This window comes from Micropterus salmoides, unplaced genomic scaffold, assembly GCF_014851395.1.
Source record: "Micropterus salmoides isolate LMB-PRFRI ecotype aquatic unplaced genomic scaffold, ASM1485139v1 Ms_hic_scaffold_16, whole genome shotgun sequence".
NCBI classification, from domain to species: Eukaryota; Metazoa; Chordata; class Actinopteri; order Centrarchiformes; family Centrarchidae; genus Micropterus; species Micropterus salmoides.
The window spans coordinates 18,747,247-18,767,618 of record NW_024040707.1 but is presented as its reverse complement, the minus strand read 5'-3'; the positions used below and the strand labels follow the sequence as shown (position 1 = coordinate 18,767,618).

At 43.1% G+C, this 20,372-nt stretch overlaps 1 protein-coding gene across 15 annotated transcripts in view; it reads left to right on the top strand.

The window, feature by feature from the left end:
• The window catches only part of huwe1 (HECT, UBA and WWE domain containing E3 ubiquitin protein ligase 1), a 46,113-nt gene extending 34,103 nt beyond the window's left edge, over positions 1–12,010 (top strand). For 11 of the 15 annotated variants that reach the window (XM_038722588.1, XM_038722590.1, XM_038722586.1 and 8 more), the window contains 19 exons: positions 12–403; positions 586–1,246; positions 1,358–2,078; positions 2,196–2,287; positions 4,031–4,187; positions 4,286–4,418; positions 4,615–4,829; positions 4,920–5,155; positions 5,881–5,983; positions 6,531–6,680; positions 6,794–7,039; positions 7,132–7,249; positions 7,359–7,499; positions 7,589–7,876; positions 8,086–8,191; positions 9,536–9,653; positions 10,066–10,247; positions 10,843–11,033; positions 11,146–12,010. In XM_038722588.1, coding sequence (XP_038578516.1) covers positions 12–403; positions 586–1,246; positions 1,358–2,078; positions 2,196–2,287; positions 4,031–4,187; positions 4,286–4,418; positions 4,615–4,829; positions 4,920–5,155; positions 5,881–5,983; positions 6,531–6,680; positions 6,794–7,039; positions 7,132–7,249; positions 7,359–7,499; positions 7,589–7,876; positions 8,086–8,191; positions 9,536–9,653; positions 10,066–10,247; positions 10,843–11,033; positions 11,146–11,248 — 4,353 coding nt within the window. In that variant the 3' untranslated portion in view covers positions 11,249–12,010. The remainder of the gene's footprint in view (positions 1–11; positions 404–585; positions 1,247–1,357; positions 2,079–2,195; positions 2,288–4,030; positions 4,188–4,285; positions 4,419–4,614; positions 4,830–4,919; positions 5,156–5,880; positions 5,984–6,530; positions 6,681–6,793; positions 7,040–7,131; positions 7,250–7,358; positions 7,500–7,588; positions 7,877–8,085; positions 8,192–9,535; positions 9,654–10,065; positions 10,248–10,842; positions 11,034–11,145) is intronic. The other 4 variants (XM_038722597.1, XM_038722596.1, XM_038722589.1 and 1 more) reach the window with 2 other exon arrangements.
• The last annotated feature ends 8,362 nt before the right edge of the window (positions 12,011–20,372 follow it).

Here is a 20,372-nt window from a genome sequence, read left to right as displayed (position 1 = left end):
GGTCATCTTAGGTTCTTGCCCAGCAACGGGCAGAGCAGCAGCGCAGGGAGCTATCTCAACAGCCCCCACAGGGAGACACACCTCTGGATCCAGTCACCTTCATCCAGACGCTGCCCTCAGAGCTCCGACGTAGTGTCCTGGAGGACATGGAGGACAGCGTGTTGGCTGTCATGCCCCCCGACATTGCTGCCGAGGCAGCTGCGTTGCGTAGAGAGCAAGAGGCACGCCAGAGGCAATTGATGCATGAGAGGTTGTTTGGTCATAGCTCATCTTCAGCCCTTTCAGCCATCTTGCGCTCACCAGCTTTCACCAGTCGGTTAGGGAGCAATCGTGGCGTCCAGTACACCCGACTGGCGGTGCAGAGAGGAGGCACATTTCAGATGGGGGGAGGAACAAACCACAGGTAAGAGGCAGTTTTAAGAATCCATTTTTTTTCATGAAATGACAGGAAAAGTGAATACGATAAATCTTGGAGACTTAAGATATGTTGAATTTTTGTTATTGAAAATGTCCTTGGTGGTCTTGAACAGATCATACTGCACTTCTAACAGGTGACAAATATGCGTTATCCTTTTGTTTACTCAGACCATCCAGTTCCAGCGTGGACTCCTTGTTGCGTCTGCGCGGTCGATTGCTGCTGGACCACGAGGCCTTGTCCTGCCTGCTGGTTTTGCTCTTTGTGGATGAGCCGAAGCTTAACACCAGCCGCCTGCACCGTGTGCTCAGGAACCTGTGCTACCACTCTCAGACACGTGGGTGGGTCATTCGTAGCCTCTTATCCATCCTCCAACGCAGCAGCGAGAGTGAGGTGTGTGTGGAGACCTCGCGTATAGAAGACTCTCGCGGCAAGAGGAGCATCCAGGGAGGGTGTGGAGGAAAAGGCTCGGCCACCTCTTCCCTCTCCTCTTCGTCCTCCTCTTCTTCATCCTCATCTTCCTCCTTAGAGCTACTGAACAGGGTGGAGTCCCGCAGCTCCAACCAGCTTTCCTGGCTCTCTGTTTCTATGGATGCAGCCTTGGGCTGCCGGACAAACATTTTCCAGATTCAGCGAGCATCAGGTAGGAAACACGCTGACCGGCACTCAGCTGGGAGCTCTACAGGATCTGGAACACTGGGAGGAGGAGTTTCAGGTGCTGCTGTAGGTGTCACATGTGCAGGAGGTGGAGGTTCCACTGTCCACATCCACCCACAAGCTGCTCCAGTGGTCTGCCGACATGTGTTGGACACACTCATCCAGCTAGCTAAAGTGAGGGTCCACTTGTCTTTGTCCGCATCTGATGCATCATCTATTGTATATTCCATGCTCAGTTATGTTGTAATAACTGATTTGCTTTTTGTCTCTGGTCTGTCCCTGCAGGTGTTCCCCAGCCACTTCACCCAGCAGCGCTGTAAGGATCTGTCAGCATCTACTTCTGACCTGGACTCTCGTCTTTGTTCACTAGCGTCTGCAGGAGGGGGAGGAGGAGGGGGCTCCAGGTCAGGGTCGCAGGCTCAAAGCAACCCCAACTCCAATGCCTCCAACACCCAGAACTCCTTGGGTTGCTCTGCCATTACTCCCCAGTCTCTGGGAATCTCCACTGATTTTTGGGACCTGCTGGTCAAGCTGGACAACATGAATGTCAGCCGCAAGGGCAAGGCCTCTATGAAGACAGTGCCTCTGGGGGGCAGTGCAGAGACTGAAGGGGCTCAGTTCAGCCTGGAGACATCCCCTCTAGGCCAGTTGATGAACATGCTGTCCCACCCTGTAATCAGACGTAGCTCCTTGCTCACTGAAAAGCTGCTGCGCCTGCTCTCCCTTATATCCATTGCCCTACCTGACAACAAGGCCACTGAGGTGCCTGCGGGGCACCCCACCCCACAGGCTGCCAACCCCAACATGGCAACCAGCTCAGCTGCTACAGCCCCAATCATAACACAGGGCACGGCATCAGCGGGCTCTAGCCAGCCCACTGTCACAGGCCCTGGGGCCTCTATGGGAGCTGTAGCCCAGGGTACATCTTCAGGGACAAGTCTAGCAGTCACCCAGACATCCTCTACAACAATCTGCATACCCACGTCCACTGGAACAACCTCTACAGGTAGCGTTCATTTGTTCCAAAAGAAAATGTCATCAGTTAATTTAGGCTTTACAATGTAACTGCGATTTGAGTCGAAAAATAATGATGTATATTTTTTGGGGCGTTTTGCCAAAACAGGGAAACAGAGGGTCACTACTAGCAGTACAGAGAGTGACAACAAGATGGCCTCCACTGGACTCACAGAGAAACAGCTTCAACTCTCTGTGGAGGTATGGGGGGAAAACAAGTTGAAAAAGTGTTTTTCATGGTGTCATCATGAAATGTGTGTAAATTTCCATAAAGTATAACTTTGATGAACTTCAAGATATTAGTCAGGATAAATTGGAAAGATGTGGATAGTTAGGTAAGCAAACTAAGGAGAGATGTTTAGATGGTGATAAAGAGCAGAGTTTAAATTTGATTCAAGAGGCATAATTGGTTTGTGGCACTGGGCTTGTACTTGACTTCTATCTTCGACAAAAATCGAGTGATTCTTCAGTATTTATAAATATTTAAAATATGTGAATCTTAAATAGACATGTGGGTGTAAATCAGACAATAAAAATGTCATGTGCAGCCTGAACAATAAATAATAGTTAAAGGTTATATTAATTATGGCAAAAGTACTTCTTAAATGAGGCATCGATGAATCGTTGAAATAATGTATCGAGGCGAATACTAAAATCATCGTTAGCTGCAGCCCTAGATCCCACGTTATCCTCTAGTTTCGTTTGTTGTTGTAAAATGTACATGCCCTGTGCCCACTGTGATTGGTAAGTAGAACTGTAACATGAGGCGCATGGCGCTTGTGATTGGTGAGCAGGTCTGTCACACAAGGAAGACAACAAAATTAATTTGTAACTGCACAACTATATAAAACAAAGTCAGATGTGCTGTATAATTAACCTACATTTTAATCGCTGTTTTCACAATTAGCTAATTGCGTTCTTTCAAATCACAATTTTGATTTGAAAACAATTAATCGTTCAGCCCTAACCAAAACTATATATTTTGGACAAATTGTCTGAGCTGTCCTCACATCATCCACATGTCATGCTTCCATGCACCAGGGCTCACAGAATAGTTTAAATATGTTAATTATGATGAATAAAATGCTACGGCCTTTATAGTCACCAGATCTCAACCCAGTTGAATTCTTATGGAAGATTTTCTCCAGCGTGTAAGATGACGCTCTCCACCGCCATCTTAATTAGACCAAATGATAGAAGATCTGTTTAGTAACTATCTCAATGTCTTTTTATGTCTGGCTATTTTTATTTTTTTTATTTCTGTCTGCTGTACTCTCTCTTGCAAGAGAGATTGATCTCAATGAGATTAACTTATTAAATGATGGAGGTCTGTCTGTCAATGAGGGAAGATGTTGTTTAGACACTTTATGTTGGTTTTTCCTTTTTAATTTGTCACCCATCTGTATATGTGACTTGATCTACTGTCCAATCCATCATACTATGACATTTGTGCATGGCTTCACATCAAAGATTAAGGTACCTGGATTGTGACAACATCAGTCAGAGACCATTTTCAGTCCGTCAGGCTTAGTAAGCAAACTTTATTTACATAGCACTTATATTAAGTGTACAATCAATCAAAAGATGAATGCCAATGAAATGGCTTCAAAGGAGCTTTTTAAAGCTGTGCACTGATATTACTTATGAGACTTTGTGGGAGGCTGTTCAGTGTTGAGGCAGCAGCAACAGCTTCTTTGTCGTTTCCTTAAAATAGCCGCAAGTCTGCAGCTTAGACATTCAGTAGCCAGATGGATCAGTCAGTTGTTGATCCAACACACAGTATATTGATCGTCTCCAGAGAATTCTGTTGACTGTGACATAAACAGGCAGTTCATAAAAAGATACTGACAAAATAATGTACTACTATTTATGTGCGCCAATTCTGTATTTCTTACACCTTTCTGCAATTTGAATAATCCTTGGTGGTTGTTTTTTTTCTACAAGGTGTTGACATCTCACTCATGTTCAGAGGAGGGTCTGGAGGATGCAGCTAACATTCTGCTGCAGTTATCTAGAGGAGACGGTGCCACCAGAGACACGGTGCTCAGACTGCTGCTCAGTGGAGCGAGACACCTCGGATACACTCTTTGCAAACAGATCGGTCAGTGCTGGGCAGCTTCAGAGATGCCACTTCTCATGCTCCCATTGAAAGAAACCGTTCTGTCTTTACACACATTTTGAACATTTTCTCTCTCTCAGGCACATTACTGGCCGAACTTAGAGAATACAACTTGGAGCAGCAGAGACGGGCACATGCTGATTCCCATTCCCCGGATGCCCCTCCTGAGGATTCCTCCCTTTCAGGCAGACTGAAGGGCAAAATGACCAGCAGGTTAGCCAGTGATGACTCTGAGGCATCAGGTTGTCGACACAATTGCAAGAGAGACTGGCAGACTAATTCTGTTTAATCTAAACTCTAGTTTAAGTAGGCGGGGTAACATTAGAGTTGGTAGTAATCGTACCTGTTTTTGCATGAAAGTTAATTTCCCATAACTACAATTTCCTTTACCTTTCATGTGCGTTTGTTGGTTGGGGCACAGGTTTGACGGTTCAGAGAGTGTCGTCATTGTGGCTGCACAAAAGCGCACCCTCGGGGGACGTGAACTTCAGCTTCCCTGTATGAGCTCCCTAACCTCCAAGACATCAACGCAAAAGTTTTTCTTGCGAGTGCTGCAGGTCATTATCCAGCTCCGTGAGGACACACGGCGCGCCAACAAGAAAGCCAAACAGACCGGCCGGTTAGGTAAGAAGATTTTACATAAACGCAGTGTTTACACTATCCCGATGATGTATCAAGTGATAAAATCCCTCTCCTTCAACTGTCAATGGCCAGGCTCCACCAGTTTGGGCTCAGCCAGCAGCATCCAGGCTGCGGTGCGTCAGCTAGAGGCTGAGGCTGACGCCATCATCCAGATGGTGAGAGAGGGTCAGCGGGCACGCCGGCTCCAACAGGCCCCCCCACCCACCGCCTCTGCCGCCGCCGTCGCTGCTGCTGCCGGATCCTCGGTGGCTGCCCCCCATGCCCCCACTGGTGCTGCTCCCCCTGCTGGCACGGCTGCTGCTGCCACGGTTAGCATGGGCTGCACTGACAGCAGGCATACTCCTACTCACACACTTACTGTAGGGGACAATTCGAAACCTGGGGGGGAAGGACATCAAATACACAATATGACCATCACAGCATAGTGATTTAAAAATTACTGTGGTGATCATCAAGAGAAATCCTATGAAATGGCTACTAGCTACTGCTTTGTTTATAATTTGGCTTTGGCTGTACTGGCTTTGTGCATTTTGGAAAATCATAACCTAACCCATTACATCTGTCTTACTTTGAAAAAATCACTTTAGTTAACCTTTTTAAATGGTATTATATGTGTAAACAACATAATGCCTAGTGCGGTCACCATACAGCCTTCTACCTGAAGCGTTGCTTGAGTTACAACTGATGCCATGATGAACATTGACAGCCCCAACTGAGAGATGGATGTGCCATTGATCCCCTGCTTTCTGTACCCGTGTCTTTGCATTGACATGTTCTGTGGTTGAAACTGTCTAAATATGAATGTGCTGCCTGCTCCAGTCTGTTCCACTGATGCTGTCTGTTTGCTGGCTGACATGGCTTCATGCTTTTGGTCCTCCCTCCTTCCCTACTCAGTCCCTATGTCATTATGCATGGTATTATCAGTCAAGATGGGTTACTATGGGGGGGGTCAATAGACGGTCATAATAATCATTAATTCTTCCATTTTTTTTTTTCTTCCTCTCTCTGATCCTTCCTGGTTGGTTTTGTGTAGTCTGAAGTGCAGTCGATGTCAGAAGCCCAGGCAGCCCAAAGAGATGAGTCTCCAATGGATGTGGACCAGCCATCTCCTCTAGAGCAGGACCCTGCACCTCTGGGTATGACTCACTTTAAAACACCTGCTGATTTGCTGCTTGTTTTTCTTACTTTCTCTTCTGACACCCACAGACGGTGAGCCCGATGTCATTTTTTTGAGTTGCTTTTATTTTATTTATTTAGTGCAGCAGTTGCAGAAGGAACTTTAAACGGACCAATTAAAAATGACATTTGTTGCATAGTACAGAGTTGACGAGGGACCGGCATCATCAAGAACCTCATAACGCAATGCTGTATTAATTGCTGAAGTTCTGATTTGACATGTTTTAATATTGGAGTGGGCAAACACTATAAAAGGAAACGTGTAAGAGCAAATTATTCATCACAGAACTATCTGAATAAGATCCACCACAAGGTAGTAAAAGGTTTTATGGTTTTGATGATTAATTGCATCTAAAACGAAGGGATCCGCAGCCGCATATGGGGTTGTTCATCAACAATTGATCAATCCTTTTAACAGCCAAAAAATTGTTTCACTCTACTAGCCTGTGTAGTTGAATGCATAACTGATGTAAAGGTTCAGTCTTTTATTGGAATTTTCTTTTTTAGATGAAGAAGGAAACGGCCAGTCAGAGAGCGAGGAGAGACTCCCAGACCTCCCACTGCTCAGCGAGCAGCTGTTGTTGGATGAACTATGGGACATGCTTGGGGAGTGCCTGAAAGAGCTGGAGGAGTCCCATGACCAGCATGCCGTACTCGGTATGTGAAGTCCTTCTTAAGAAATTCATTTCTTTTTGCTATATGTGATTTATGTTTGTTCAAGCAGCATGGTTTTGTGAGTTGTTGCCCCAATGTTTTCCTTGTTTCCCCAGTTCTACAGCCTGCCGTGGAGGCCTTCTTCCTAGTCCATGCCACAGAGCGAGAGAGCAAACCTCCTGTGAGGGACACCCGAGAGAGCCAGCTTTCTCACATCAAAGATGAGCCTCCACCACTGTCGCCAGCACCCCTTACACCTGCCACACCTTCATCCCTAGACCCGTTCTTTTCCAGGGAACCATCTTCCATGCACATCTCTTCAAACCTGCCACCAGACACCCAGAAGTTCCTCCGCTTTGCCGGTGAGCCTGAAAGATTTAATGATGGGGAATGGTAAAGCTTTGTTCTGATACCTAGTGCAATGTCTAACACGACTCATTGTTCATCGTTTTAGAAACTCACCGCACAGTGCTTAACCAGATCCTGCGCCAGTCCACCACTCACTTGGCTGATGGGCCTTTTGCAGTACTGGTTGACTACATACGCATCCTGGACTTTGACGTTAAGAGGAAGTAAGGGGGATTTTCTTGTACTTCTATTTTACACTGTTAAATACACAGTTTGGCGTGGAATTGGCTTTTTCGATCACTGACGTGCTGGTCTTTTTGGCTGTCTCTGCAGGTACTTCCGCCAGGAGTTGGAGCGACTGGATGAAGGCCTGAGGAAGGAGGATATGGCTGTGCATGTGAGGAGAGATCATGTATTTGAGGACTCCTACAGGGAGCTGCATCGCAAGAGCCCAGAGGACATGAAGAATAGACTGTAAGGCTCCATTGCACCTCTATTCACTTGTCTCTCCTCAGTTCAGAACCACTCAATGCGAGTCTTACTCTGCTTCCTTTCTATTACAGGTACATTGTGTTTGAAGGGGAGGAGGGCCAGGATGCTGGTGGCCTGCTGAGGGAATGGTACATGATCATCTCCCGGGAGATGTTCAACCCCATGTACGCCCTGTTTCGCACTTCTCCAGGCGACCGCGTCACCTATACAATCAACCCCTCATCCCACTGCAACCCCAACCACCTCAGCTACTTCAAGTTTGTGGGTCGTGTGGTGGCCAAGGCAGTCTATGATAACCGGTTATTGGAGTGCTACTTCACCCGCAGCTTCTACAAGCACATCCTGGGCAAGAGTGTCAGGTATTTGAGTAACTGGCAAAGACACCCCATAACTTGTTATGCCTTGCATTGTTCAAAACATGTTCCAAATACACTACTTGTCCCAACAAACCATGCCTGATCGATTTGCTACACTAAACGTTTGCCAACCTGAGAGCTGGTTAGCTATATTTTGCAGTATTTCACTTGCATACATTAATAATATGGATGTATTTTTGTGCTATTACCAGGTACACAGACATGGAGAGCGAGGACTACCCGTTTTTCCAGGGCTTGGTGTACTTGTTGGAGAACGACGTGTCCACGCTGGGTTACGAGCTGACATTCAGCACAGAGGTTGGTGTCTGTTCTCTAAATGTTTCAATTAGCTTCGAGTGGAAAATGGATTATCATGCTGTATCCTCTCCTTAAGTGTGGAATTTGGTATTGGGCTTCAAGGGTTTGAATCCCGAATGCCTCATGTTCTCATAAAATAAAGGCTGCAAAAAATGTAATTTGTAATTTCTGCCTCGCTGCTGTCATGGTAACATAACGTTACAGTGTGTGTCATCTAACATTCGGACGTTTTATATTTTGTGTTTATTTAATGGCCGTGTATGAGCGAGAAAACAGCTGAATAACATTACAGACGTCTGTGACTGTCTGCACAGTCTGTGAGTCGTTTCAATTATTTTCTTTGCCCCACACAGAAATACATTTGATCATCGTACCGCATTACTCGATATTGAAATAAAAGTAGCCTAATTAATGTCGACTATTGTTATCACAACACATCAGAAAATTGGATTCATTTTAAGATATGCTACTATTGTCATTCTAATGTGCTTCATCAGGATGATTGAATAAAATATTTATTTACTGATTAGACGTGTTTTTGATATTTATTTTTGGATAAATTGGTATGTTAATCGAGTAATAGGCAATAGAGTTGGGCGATGAATGAAACATCGGGATGGATGATGTCATCGTGTGCGTAGGCGGGGCAGCAGTCGTCTCGTGCATGTGTTCTCGCACAGACTTGTAAAAAAAAAATTGGAAGACTATTAACTTACATTACAAGACGTGGTGGATATTTTACGCATGGACCAGGTAAAGCAACAGTGAACACACAGGGTGCAGATGTTGGTTTCAGTTGTTTGATAGGCTGCGTCATTATTAAGCTGACATGCGGCTCCCCTACTGCCGTGACAAAGGATCGCGGGTGGAAATAAACGGAAAAAAGGCGAGTTCTCGGTCTTTTAGGCGACTTTATAAAACATACTGCTGATGGAGAAAATGGAGCAGACGAGGGAAGAGAGGCGGGGCAAGCTGGAGTGTTTACCTGAGGTGTAGGTGAGTGTGGGGAGAAGAGAATTCTGAGGCAGGTGCAAAGCATAATTAAAAACAATAAGAATGTTTGTGGTTATTAAAACCTGCTTTCACAAGGTGGTTTAATGTGAACATTTGAGATTTTTTTTGCTGGTGTGGGGGGCGGGGTTTTATAATCACGATGCCTGCTAAACGTCTGATGTCTGTCAGCCATCACCGATGGACGATGGCAACGTCTATCGGCCCAACCCTAATAGGCAACATTTTTTTCCTTTTTAGAATACACAAAATTATTCGTCAGATTTAATAGATTTGAAAAATAATCGTTATGTACAGCCCTACACTGAACATCTTTGTGCTCTGTCTGTGTAGGTCCAGGAGTTTGGGGTGTGTGAAGTGAGAGACCTCAAGCCAAATGGAGCCAATATCCTGGTCACAGAGGAAAACAAAAAAGAATATGTGCACCTGGTATGCCAGATGAAGATGACAGGTGAGATTGTGGTTATAACACCAAATATTTAATTTCCCAGTAGGGCTGTTAACATAGGCAGTATTAATGGTTTAATCTTTATATTTTAATCAACAGCTGTCAATTTGAATGTTGAGGCTATATGTATGAAAAAGATTCTCACTGATAAAAAAAAAAAAAGCACTAGATGGCAGCATTCTTAAATTTTGAACTGATCAATATGCAGCAGAGGGCTAAAGGTGTTTCTCTCTGGAAGATGACTGATTTATCCCTCCAGCTGCTGCTCGAATAGATTATTCATTAAAGCTTTGAATTTTCAGCTGCTTAATTGAAAATAGCCACCAAGTTAATAAGAATAATGTTAGCAGCATGAAAAAGGAATATTGTCACTACAGAAATATCCCTGAATAAATACTTTCAATTGTTTTTCTAGGTGCGATCCGCAAGCAGCTGGCAGCCTTCCTTGAGGGATTCTACGAGATCATCCCCAAGAGGCTGATCTCCATCTTCACTGAGCAGGAGCTGGAGCTACTCATCTCTGGCCTGCCCACTATTGACATCGATGACCTAAAGGCCAACACTGAATATCACAAATACCAGTCCAGCTCCATCCAGGTATGCATAAGTAAACAAGTGTACCACATTATTATTTAGTCTACCCTCTTCTACTTAAGGTTCACTTAAATGTAGATACCGTTTGCTGTTTTCAGTTATTGCTTGTGGAGCTATTTCAAGTGAACTACCACATGGCTTCTTGTACAACACAAACCGTACCACATGCAGTACTGCATGTCACTTTGAAGAGGGATAAATGAACCAAATGAATGTGTCCAAACCAAAACTGCAGACTTGACATATTGAAATTGCTACTATTACTACTAAACTATTTTGGGATTATTGTCCATATCTTGCAGAATCTGTAAGCAATGGACAAGAATTTGGTATCGGAAGTATTCTGGTTTCCGTTTTGTAGTCTGAGTAGCATTGACGATCATGTTTGAGGGGGTTGAATTCTGGTTGCATGCAGGTTAACAGTCCATGTGGCGAGCAAAATAGACAGAATGCGTTATCCGATTTGAATGCAGTTATCCATAATCTCGATATCGGCTGGCTACACCGGAAGCCTTGAAATATTGGCTGTTGCCCCCAGAGGCTAAATTGCCGAAATTATAACTCAACTGCTTTTGTGATGCTTTTCTTTTTACTTTAGATCCAGTGGTTCTGGAGGGCCTTGCGGTCCTTTGACCAGGCGGACCGGGCCAAGTTCCTGCAGTTTGTCACCGGCACGTCCAAGGTTCCTCTCCAGGGCTTTGCTGCTCTGGAGGGGATGAACGGCATCCAGAAGTTCCAGATCCACCGTGACGATCGCTCCACTGACCGCCTGCCATCTGCTCATACCTGGTAAACACACAACAAGCTTACAAGGCATATGCAGTTATAACAATCCTGGAAGAAATACAATTGTTAAAATATAACTTTTGATTTAATGTTTTTTCTCCTTTTCCATCCTCAGCTTTAACCAGCTCGATCTCCCGGCTTATGAAAGCTATGAGAAGCTGAGACATATGCTGCTGTTGGCCATTCAGGAATGCTCAGAGGGATTCGGACTGGCTTAAACTATGAGACTCTTAACACACACAGACATGCATACAAACACTTGATTTAGATTTGCCTACTCCTGACACATTCACACTGATAACCTTTGCACGCACGCACGCACTCACTATCATAGACATTACTGGATTACTTGTTGAATGGCCTAGACTTACTGGTTTCTATTCCATATAAAACAGATAAAACCAGCAAGTGAAATGGTCTGATTGACATTGCGTACAACACAGAGCGCCTCATGTTGACACAATTGTGTCTCCCTTCCCAATTCAATGGCAAATGCAAGTGTGGATTCAGAGGATAAAACATGGACTAATATAAGAGACGTTTTCTTCATTTAGTTTGATTTCTCTGTACAAAAGGTTTGGGAGTTTATTATGTTTAATCTTTTTTGTTCTCTGGCTGTGTAAAAAGAAAAAAGAGAATGTTGTTTGAACAGGATGGTTATAAAACCTTTGGGGAAAAATGTTGGTGGTTTCTTGTTGCGAATTTGTGCCCTCACAAGCCTTGACTATGGGGAACATTTTTATCGGGGGTATATGAACAACTTGAGAAGTTTTGGAGATATTCACAAAAATGCACTTTTCAAAAGTTTTGTGGCATTTTTAAGGAAGGATGGTACAAAAAATGAAGAGAAAACCTGAAGGAGATAAAAAAAAAAAAATTAACCATAAATTCTAGAGTATTTTTGGCTATTAAATCGCTGACCCAGCCTTGAGCCTTTGAATCAGAGTGGAATAACTACATGAATAAATGCATAAAATTGCGTCTATTGTCTCTTTTAACAGTGTTTAAGCATTACTTCCAGTGAATTAATTTAATCCAAGTTGAATGTGTAAATTGTGTTGGTGTGTGAGATCACACCAAAATACTAATTATTGGATTGAATTCTCAATAGAAAATATTTTCTATTGTTTAGTATTTTGTTGGTCACTCCCCATCATCCTGTGACAAATGAAATCAATCCCACAGTTCACATGTGCGTTGATCCCAGTGATGAATCAGACAAACTGCCCCTCATGTCAAAGTAATTTAAGCACAGTAACGTGTGTAATGACTGATGCCATCCTAGAGGACATTTCTCATGCTCTGCCTGAAGCCTTTAGTTTTAAACAATCAGTTCAGAGCATAAGGGGGGCTCATTACAGCTGTGCTGTTCTGTCACATGCTGACGTTGACCCCGTCTGCCCTGTGGCCTCAAACTACTGTCTGTACCCTTGATTATGTCAAACACCCCACAGTGGCTTTTCTTTGCCACCGCCTTACTACTGACAAACTGAAGATGACCGAGCACCAACTTAGCCACAAAGAATGCACCGAGAGTGACTGCTCATGTTCATGCAACACTTCATGGATGGAAATCTGTTTTATACAGTCTAAGATGGAATTAGATTTTTTTTACAGCAGACATTTGCATGGCATGTCAGCTGGGAAAGCACAGGAGTAATTAACATTAAAAACGGCTGTGTCCCATTTAAGGTTTGTGCGGACTACACGACTTTGAGCGTCGGCCGATGGCCTTGCCTTTCAAACTACACAACTTGAGTCTTGACGCCGTTGTGGCGTTCGCACTACGTGCCCCATCTGTGACGGGGTCACACACTACACGAGCTGACAGCGGCTCTATCACCCGACGGGAAATGAGCGAACCTACACACAAAACAGCTGTTTGTTATTATAAAGATGGCAATTAATTAATTAAGACAAAGAATATGGGTGAAAGAATGGATTAGCACAGGCAGGTAGCAGGGATTGTCTGAGCTATAGAGAGAGCTGGAGGTGAGTGAAACGTGTTTTGCGGTGGAAAAAGTAGCTGCCTGCTCTACCTTGGGTTTGGTTCAACCAAATGAAGATTGAAACTTGGCTTGGCTCTGTTTCCAAACTGACCAAGAAGTCCTGGATTGGGTTTTAACAGCTAACCTATTTATAAACTCATCACAAAGTTTGTGAAGTCTTACATTCTTAATACTAATGTCGGTTAGTCAGTTAACCTAGATTTCTGAAATGAAAACTGGGGACATTTTTGGTTTGGTGGTCATTATGCCATTAAAAAATATATTACATATGAAATGGCAAATTCGGTTTTTTATTCTCTGTCAAATATAACTCTTCTGAATGAAATCAAGTCATTTTGAGGTAGGAACTAGGCTACCTTTCAGCCTCAATAATTAGAGGCTGCAATCACTTCCTGGCAAGTAGCCTAGAATACTGCATTTTATGTGTTGTTTTGGCCATTTAAATGTCTTTTAAGAGGTAAAAAGTATAGTTGAGTTATAATCTGTCAAATATAACTTCTGAATGAAATCAATTAATTTTGAGGCAGAATCTACCTTTCAGTCAATAACTATATCACTTTATGGCAAGTGAAATGCTGCATTTTATGGGTTGTATTGGCCATTTAAAGGTATTTCAACCGGTAAAAAGGACTGGATTGGTTGGTACACAGCAAGTTTAATAATGTAGAGTCATAAGGATAAGTGCAAAAGAGATTATGTCTTTATTTATATTCTGTATTCCAAACGTAAACATATGCCATCGGCAACAATAGGCTTCTCTATAATCACCTAAATGTCGGGTGATTATGCTATAATCTGCAAATACATATTTGGCCACAATTGGGATTATTCCGTTATACAAAGACATACCCTTCCTATTACCACGGACATAAAGTGATGTTTATTTGCACGTTATGTCTGTTTGATCCAGATAAATCAGCTGTAGACGTAAGAAACCGGGAAGCTTTAACATGCTACGCGCGCTCTCGCCGACAGTCTGATTAACACACAGATAACAGGGACATTTCCAGGGACAGCTGCAGACATGCCACCAAAACTGGGGACTGTCCCCGGAAAACGGGGACGTCTGGTCACCCTAACATAGCTAACCGTTACATCTGGTAGGTAACTTTAGTGGGTTAACTTGCTATAAATATTTAGCTGGTAACAACTAATGTATGAACTAGTTAGTTTGTGTGGCGCAAATATAGAATGAAATATTTTTACTCCACTCACTTTCCATGGATTTGACAGTTTTAGTAAGTTTACAATTTTTTTACATAGAGCTGATAAAATATGACATTTTGTTATAAATTTAACTACCTGACAGACAATATACAAGTACAGCTGAAACCATTAGTCGGTTAATGGTCAACTGACTGAAAATAGTTTCAACTATTAACTACAATCAACTATTTTGATAATAATTTTGTCACTTTTCATGCAGAAAACATTTCATGGATCCCAGTTTACAAATCTAAATATTTGTTGAATTTCCTTTTAATTATTTTGAATTATTTTTTAATAATTTTGAGGTTTGTACCATTGGTTGGGCAAAACAAACATTGAAGGTGTGAGAACTTGTGATGGCTTTTCTCACTATTTTCTGAATTTGTTCAAACCATCATCCGATTAATCCACAATGAAAATAATCAGTTGTTGCAGTTCCATACAAAAATAGTTAAATTAGCTCCACCTCAATCAGAATTTATTTATGTGCCAGATGTGCAATGTACACAGGAAATTGACTTGGTGGTACAGTGTGAAAAAAATTCAGTAAAAAGAGAAAATCAATAATTATATCTCTATGTACATTATTACCTGAATATATACATAAGTTAATACTATATACTTCACTGCAACATATTGCATGTTCTTGGAAAGTCCATAATAAGGAGTTGCACCATCCCATACACTATGTGTGTGCATGGAGGGGAGGCCACTGGGGACGATGTGTGAAGCGGTCGGAGGATAAAGTGGGAGCTAGGGTGGGTTGTTTAAGACACTGATAGGGGGAAAAAACTGCTCAAGTGTCTGGTGGTCTTGGTCCTGATGGAGCAGAACCTATGACTAGATGGAAGTTTTCTGATGAGGCATGCTCCTTCACCTTCACTACTACATTGTTGATGATTAATGGTGAATGCATTTTCCGGAAGTTGATGACCAACTCTACCGTCTTGTTCACATTGTGCTCCAGGTTGTTATCAGTACACCATGCTGCTAGCTGTGACACAGTGTTCCTGTAGACCAACTTATCATTGTCCTTGATGAGGCCCAGGACCGTGGTGTCATCAGCAAACTTAACCAGCTTGATGGGTGGCTGGAGGTGCAGTCATTGTACAGACAAACCGACCAACTACAATAGTTAAGTCCTGCTCTTACAATAATGCATGAGTAATAATAATCTAATGATGTGATGTAATATACTTCAACTACATTTTCCTAATTTTACTTACATATATTTTCAATGCATGACTTTTACAATGGCAATGGAGTATTTTTACAGTGGTGTTTTTACTCAAGTGAAAACATTTTAATGATGTTTATATGCTTCTTGGAAATAGACTTGAATCCACAGTTTACTGGAAACCACGCCATGCCAGCAGTTGAATTGAAAACTGCCCCCACACTGTGTAACAATCTTTAACGTCACCAGGGATTCAAAGCTAATTACTATCTGTGCTCTGCATAGCCACAATATACCCAGGTAAAAAATACTTCTGTTTATTCTGCCTCTCTAGGTTTCCTTCCCCTTTTGGCCCTTCACTCCTGCACTAAGGCCCTTGCATGTCTACAGTTTGCACCTGTCGTTCCCTCTTTTTCACTCAGTCCTCCCCTGCGTATCTGTCTTCTTTTACCTACTCTTGCATGCTGAATTTGTTCCACTTGAGGACCCGCTACAACACTGGAAATCGAATCCCCGCCACCACTACTGCCTGTGTTCCTTCACCGCTTCTTTGACCCTCCCCCCACTGAAAACCTACACACTGGTTGCAGCATAGGGAGCGTCCATGTCTGATTTGGTGTGTGCTGAGCCATGATAAATGAAATTACAGTGCTGTCATGCAGGGATTTTAGACCCCACAGTAAGCCCTGGTTTTACAGTACATTGGCTGGCCAGGTTTTTGCCCCCCATCCGTATGACGCACAGATGCAATTTTCTATTGGCTACGTCTGATTTACATATTCTGTAAGCAGCTGTTGCGGCTTTGATTTGCAATTAAAGCTGAAAAATAATTAATTCATGCAGGGAATTCTCCTCCCAAAACGTTTCACAATACATATCCTCACAAATGGGTTAACTTTTATGCTATTCAGGGGATTTTATACCTCCTGTTGAATAAATTATGTGGCATCTTTGGCCGGGTATCTTTCGTGTAGCTGTCATTCAGAGATGGAGATATCAGTGGTGCTGCCAAATGAGCTCTTGCAATGCACTGTGCCGGCTCCTCCACTGGGGGGGGATCATTAGACTACACAGACTGAACAGGATGTTACCTGTCAGTTGTTTCCATGTTAGTGCAATTTGGTTTCCAGTGAAGTCACTCGCTGATGATTTGATGCTTAAAGAATTTTGGGGTGACTTGCAAGAATTGAAAGTATCTGTGTGTTTGGAGACACTGATAGAGTGTCTCAACAACATTAATAACACAAACTTGTTGGTAGTAAAACACAAAAACAATAATAGGGAGCCTTCCTCCTCATCAGTGATAGTGGAGCTGAGGAGGAAATGAAGGCCAGTGGAGTTCATTAATAATGACTGCTTTGTGTATGAGCCAGAAAGCTTTCAGACTAATACATTTTACTGCTGCTGTCTTCAGTGTCTCTGGAATAAATCACAACCATTACAGCGCTCACAGAGCAAAATGATAAAAGCTTCTTTAGCACAGAGCCCAACCGGGCAGGGGGACAAAATCAGTTCATTAGAGTAATTGCTTTAATGTTTCCAATTAGCTAGAGAGATATTTATATAGAAGGAAATTGATGACCGTGTTTAACCTTTTCTTTGCAGAATTTGTCAACTGCTACTTCTCCCTACCAGTTTTTTGATCCTCCAAAGCACTAGAAGGGAAAGTGAGGTGAGGCTTAATGAGTTTTCATAATTCGTTAACGCTGGCTACATTTGCAGCAGACACCAGAAAGCAGTATTGCTATTTACAGGGTGTGAGCGCCATGGCGACAGCTTGTCATTATTTCTCCTCATCTATTCAGTGTGGTTTATTCATTATAGATATTCCAAATATAAAGTATGCCAGTGGAAACTTGCTAATCATGCTGTTGTCATGATTTCATGCTTCGTCACCTTTCTCTCTCTCTCTATTCTTAGAATTCCTTGCACCAAATGTGAACCCTGTGCTCCAAATGCAAGATAAAAGAGAAACTTGACATATCAAGGTGGACAGGAGCAGCCCTCAGTTTTGACAGCAGCGTGACAGGTTAGGGAGGGTGTTATGTGCTGTTGTGAATGTGTCGGGTTTGTCATCACCTCCTGATTAGGCTGCCATCTCAGCACCGCCTGTGAGGACAAAGGCTGGTGAGGAGAGCAGCAGAAATGAGTGTCTGCTTATTCTCAACAGGGGAGCCGATCCCCATCGCATTGACAAAACTTTTGTCTTCCCATTGTCTTTAGAGTACTGCTATATTTGTGCATCTGTGTGCGTTTTTGTCCTTTAGGGAGGAGTGGAGAGTCAGCTGTTGAAAAACATTGGGTTCAGGTGGGTGCACGTATGGCTGGCCTTTGGTCACAGACACATGTGGCAAGACCACAGAGTGCAGAGCCAAACCAGACGTGACAGTCCGTCTACTGTAAAAGGTCATAGTCTTTGTTACCTCTGAGCTTCCAAGTATCTGTGGCCACTATCTATTTGCCACAATGCATGTGCAGCCCCCTCCCCTTTTAAGCTTCTTCCTCGCCTCCCCTCAGCGTCACAGCAGTGAGCACCTTGTGGCATTTTAGAGGAGACAAGCCACTGCATGAAATTCAGCCCTGTCATATCACAGATCATGTAATGCGGTCAACTACTGAAGGTTATCATTTGGAGAAGTAATACTGTTGAGCCACTAAGCAAGATGTAATATAGCAGGAGGTAATAAATGCAGTGGGATTTGATAACATCATCTGAAATAAACAGCATATTTATCTGTAGATATAGCATGGAAATGTTCACATTTATTTATGGCTAACTCATCACACTGCATTAAAAAAATGCAAATCATGGGATGATGTAATTCCTACATGGTGCATTGTAATAGAAGATAAAGGATAGTAAAGGGTAATTTCTATTTTGTGGAGGGGAAAAAAGCCATGGAAGTGAAAGGCAGTAAATTAGTGAACGTCACAGTAATTCCTTTGCTTTAACAATATGGCACACTGTTTGCGCACAACAATGTCTATGCAAAACCTCGATTTAAATACCACAGATGAAAATTTGAGTATGCATAACTTGTGATTTCCCTTCTGGCTGATTGCCCTTGTTTTGATCGTCTGGTAACGACAACAACTTATTGTTGATGGTGCACTAACCCATGGTGTACCACTGCACATTTGTCTGAGGCTGACTCATAGCTATTTACATGCAGTTAACACACCTAATGAGATGTGTTCTGGTGAGTGAAGTGCTGGTCATATCTGGCAGCCAGGCCGCTATAAGCATGGCAGGAAACTAAATCAGAGTAATTTCCCTTCAATTAGTGAGTGATTAACGCCAGGTCAGAGATGGCTTGCTGACCTTCTGGCCACCTAATGACTTTAACTGGATCAATGGATCTCCAAGCAGCAGCCGCATCAGCAGCTGTGCAGTCAGTGGACAGGCCCTGCAGGAGCAGAGAGTTGTCGAATCTACCTCTGGCTGCCCACTTCTCACTCTTGTTCTCTCTTTGGCACTGTCACCTCATCTCTTTCTCTCTGTAAAATAGTCACATCAGCGCTCTGTTTTTTCTTCTCCTCCCCAAAACCCCCCTGGTGTTGCCTCACTGCTATCTTTTTACCTTTTTCTGCCACTCTCTCTGGCTCCAAGCAGCTCCTCAACATGTTCTCCCTTTCCTATACTTTCTTTTAACCCTTGTGTTATCCAGACTAGGGCTGCTGCTTGTTGCAGCAGCCCTAGTCTGACCCATGACCCATCGGGTCATTTTTTATTATATTAATTAAATTATTTTACAATTTCAAAAATAGTGGGAATGTCCATCACAGTTTCAGAGAGCCAATAGGAATCTTTTTGACTCTTCATAGTCAGAAAAGTACAGGTGTTACCAATAACATCAATGATGGTTCTGTGCTATTCAAATGTCCCAGTAAGCCGTGACGCTGAGCCAGCATGCGCAGTACCAAGACCCTGAAACCAAAGCAGCTAAATGCAATTCAGCCATCATTTGTTTAATATTTCACACCTGTGCTTCTCCTGCTCTGACATGGAAAAATGTCTTCTGTGAAGAATGCCTACATGATGTTTTTTTAAACCGCTTGCTCACTCTAACAAACATATTTAATACATAACAGGCCTTTTTCACAGAGGACATTTTGACATGCCACACTAGGAAAAGCACAGGTGTAAATGATCAAATTAATGATGTCACATAAAACTGAGAAAAACAGGAAATCCCCATATTTGCAGGAACCACGCAAATGTCCATCCATCCATCCATCGTCAACCGCTTATCCTGCGTACAGGGTAGCGGGGGGCTGGAGCCAATCCCAGCTGACATCGGGCGAAAGGCGGGGTACACCCTGGACAGGTTGACAGTCCATCGCAGGGCCACACATTGACAAACAACCACTCACGCTCACACCTAAGGACAATTTAGGGTCACCAATCAACCTAGAAGCCGGAACACCCGGAGAGAACCCACGCAGACACGGAGAGAACATGCAAACTCCACACAGAAAGGCCGGCAACCGGGGTTTGAACCCACGACCTTCTTGTTGTGAGGCGACAGTGCTAACCCCACGGAAATGTTTCCTAAATGACACCTGTCCTATGTCTCTGTTGGACTTTTGATAAACAATTTAGATGGAATATGTAAGACACAGATGGACTGAAAGGTCAGCTTTCTTGATTTGATATGGTTGTGGTGTGAACAGACCATACGTGTTCATAACTAACAGATTTATTATTGTATCAGATGTGCCCTGTAATAAACTGGGTGCTTGGCCACATCTTTCTATTTTGTTCTGTCCCTCTTTCTCATAAATTTCTTTTATCATATTCTGCAACATAGAGAAAGCTGTCATTCTGTTTCTGGATCACCACTGTTCACACTCGTGCCTCTGGTTCTCTGCTCTGTCACTTAGTAAGAAATGTTTTTCCTCAGAAAAGACCGAAAATAAAGAAAAAGCTGCTCGATGAGATCTCTC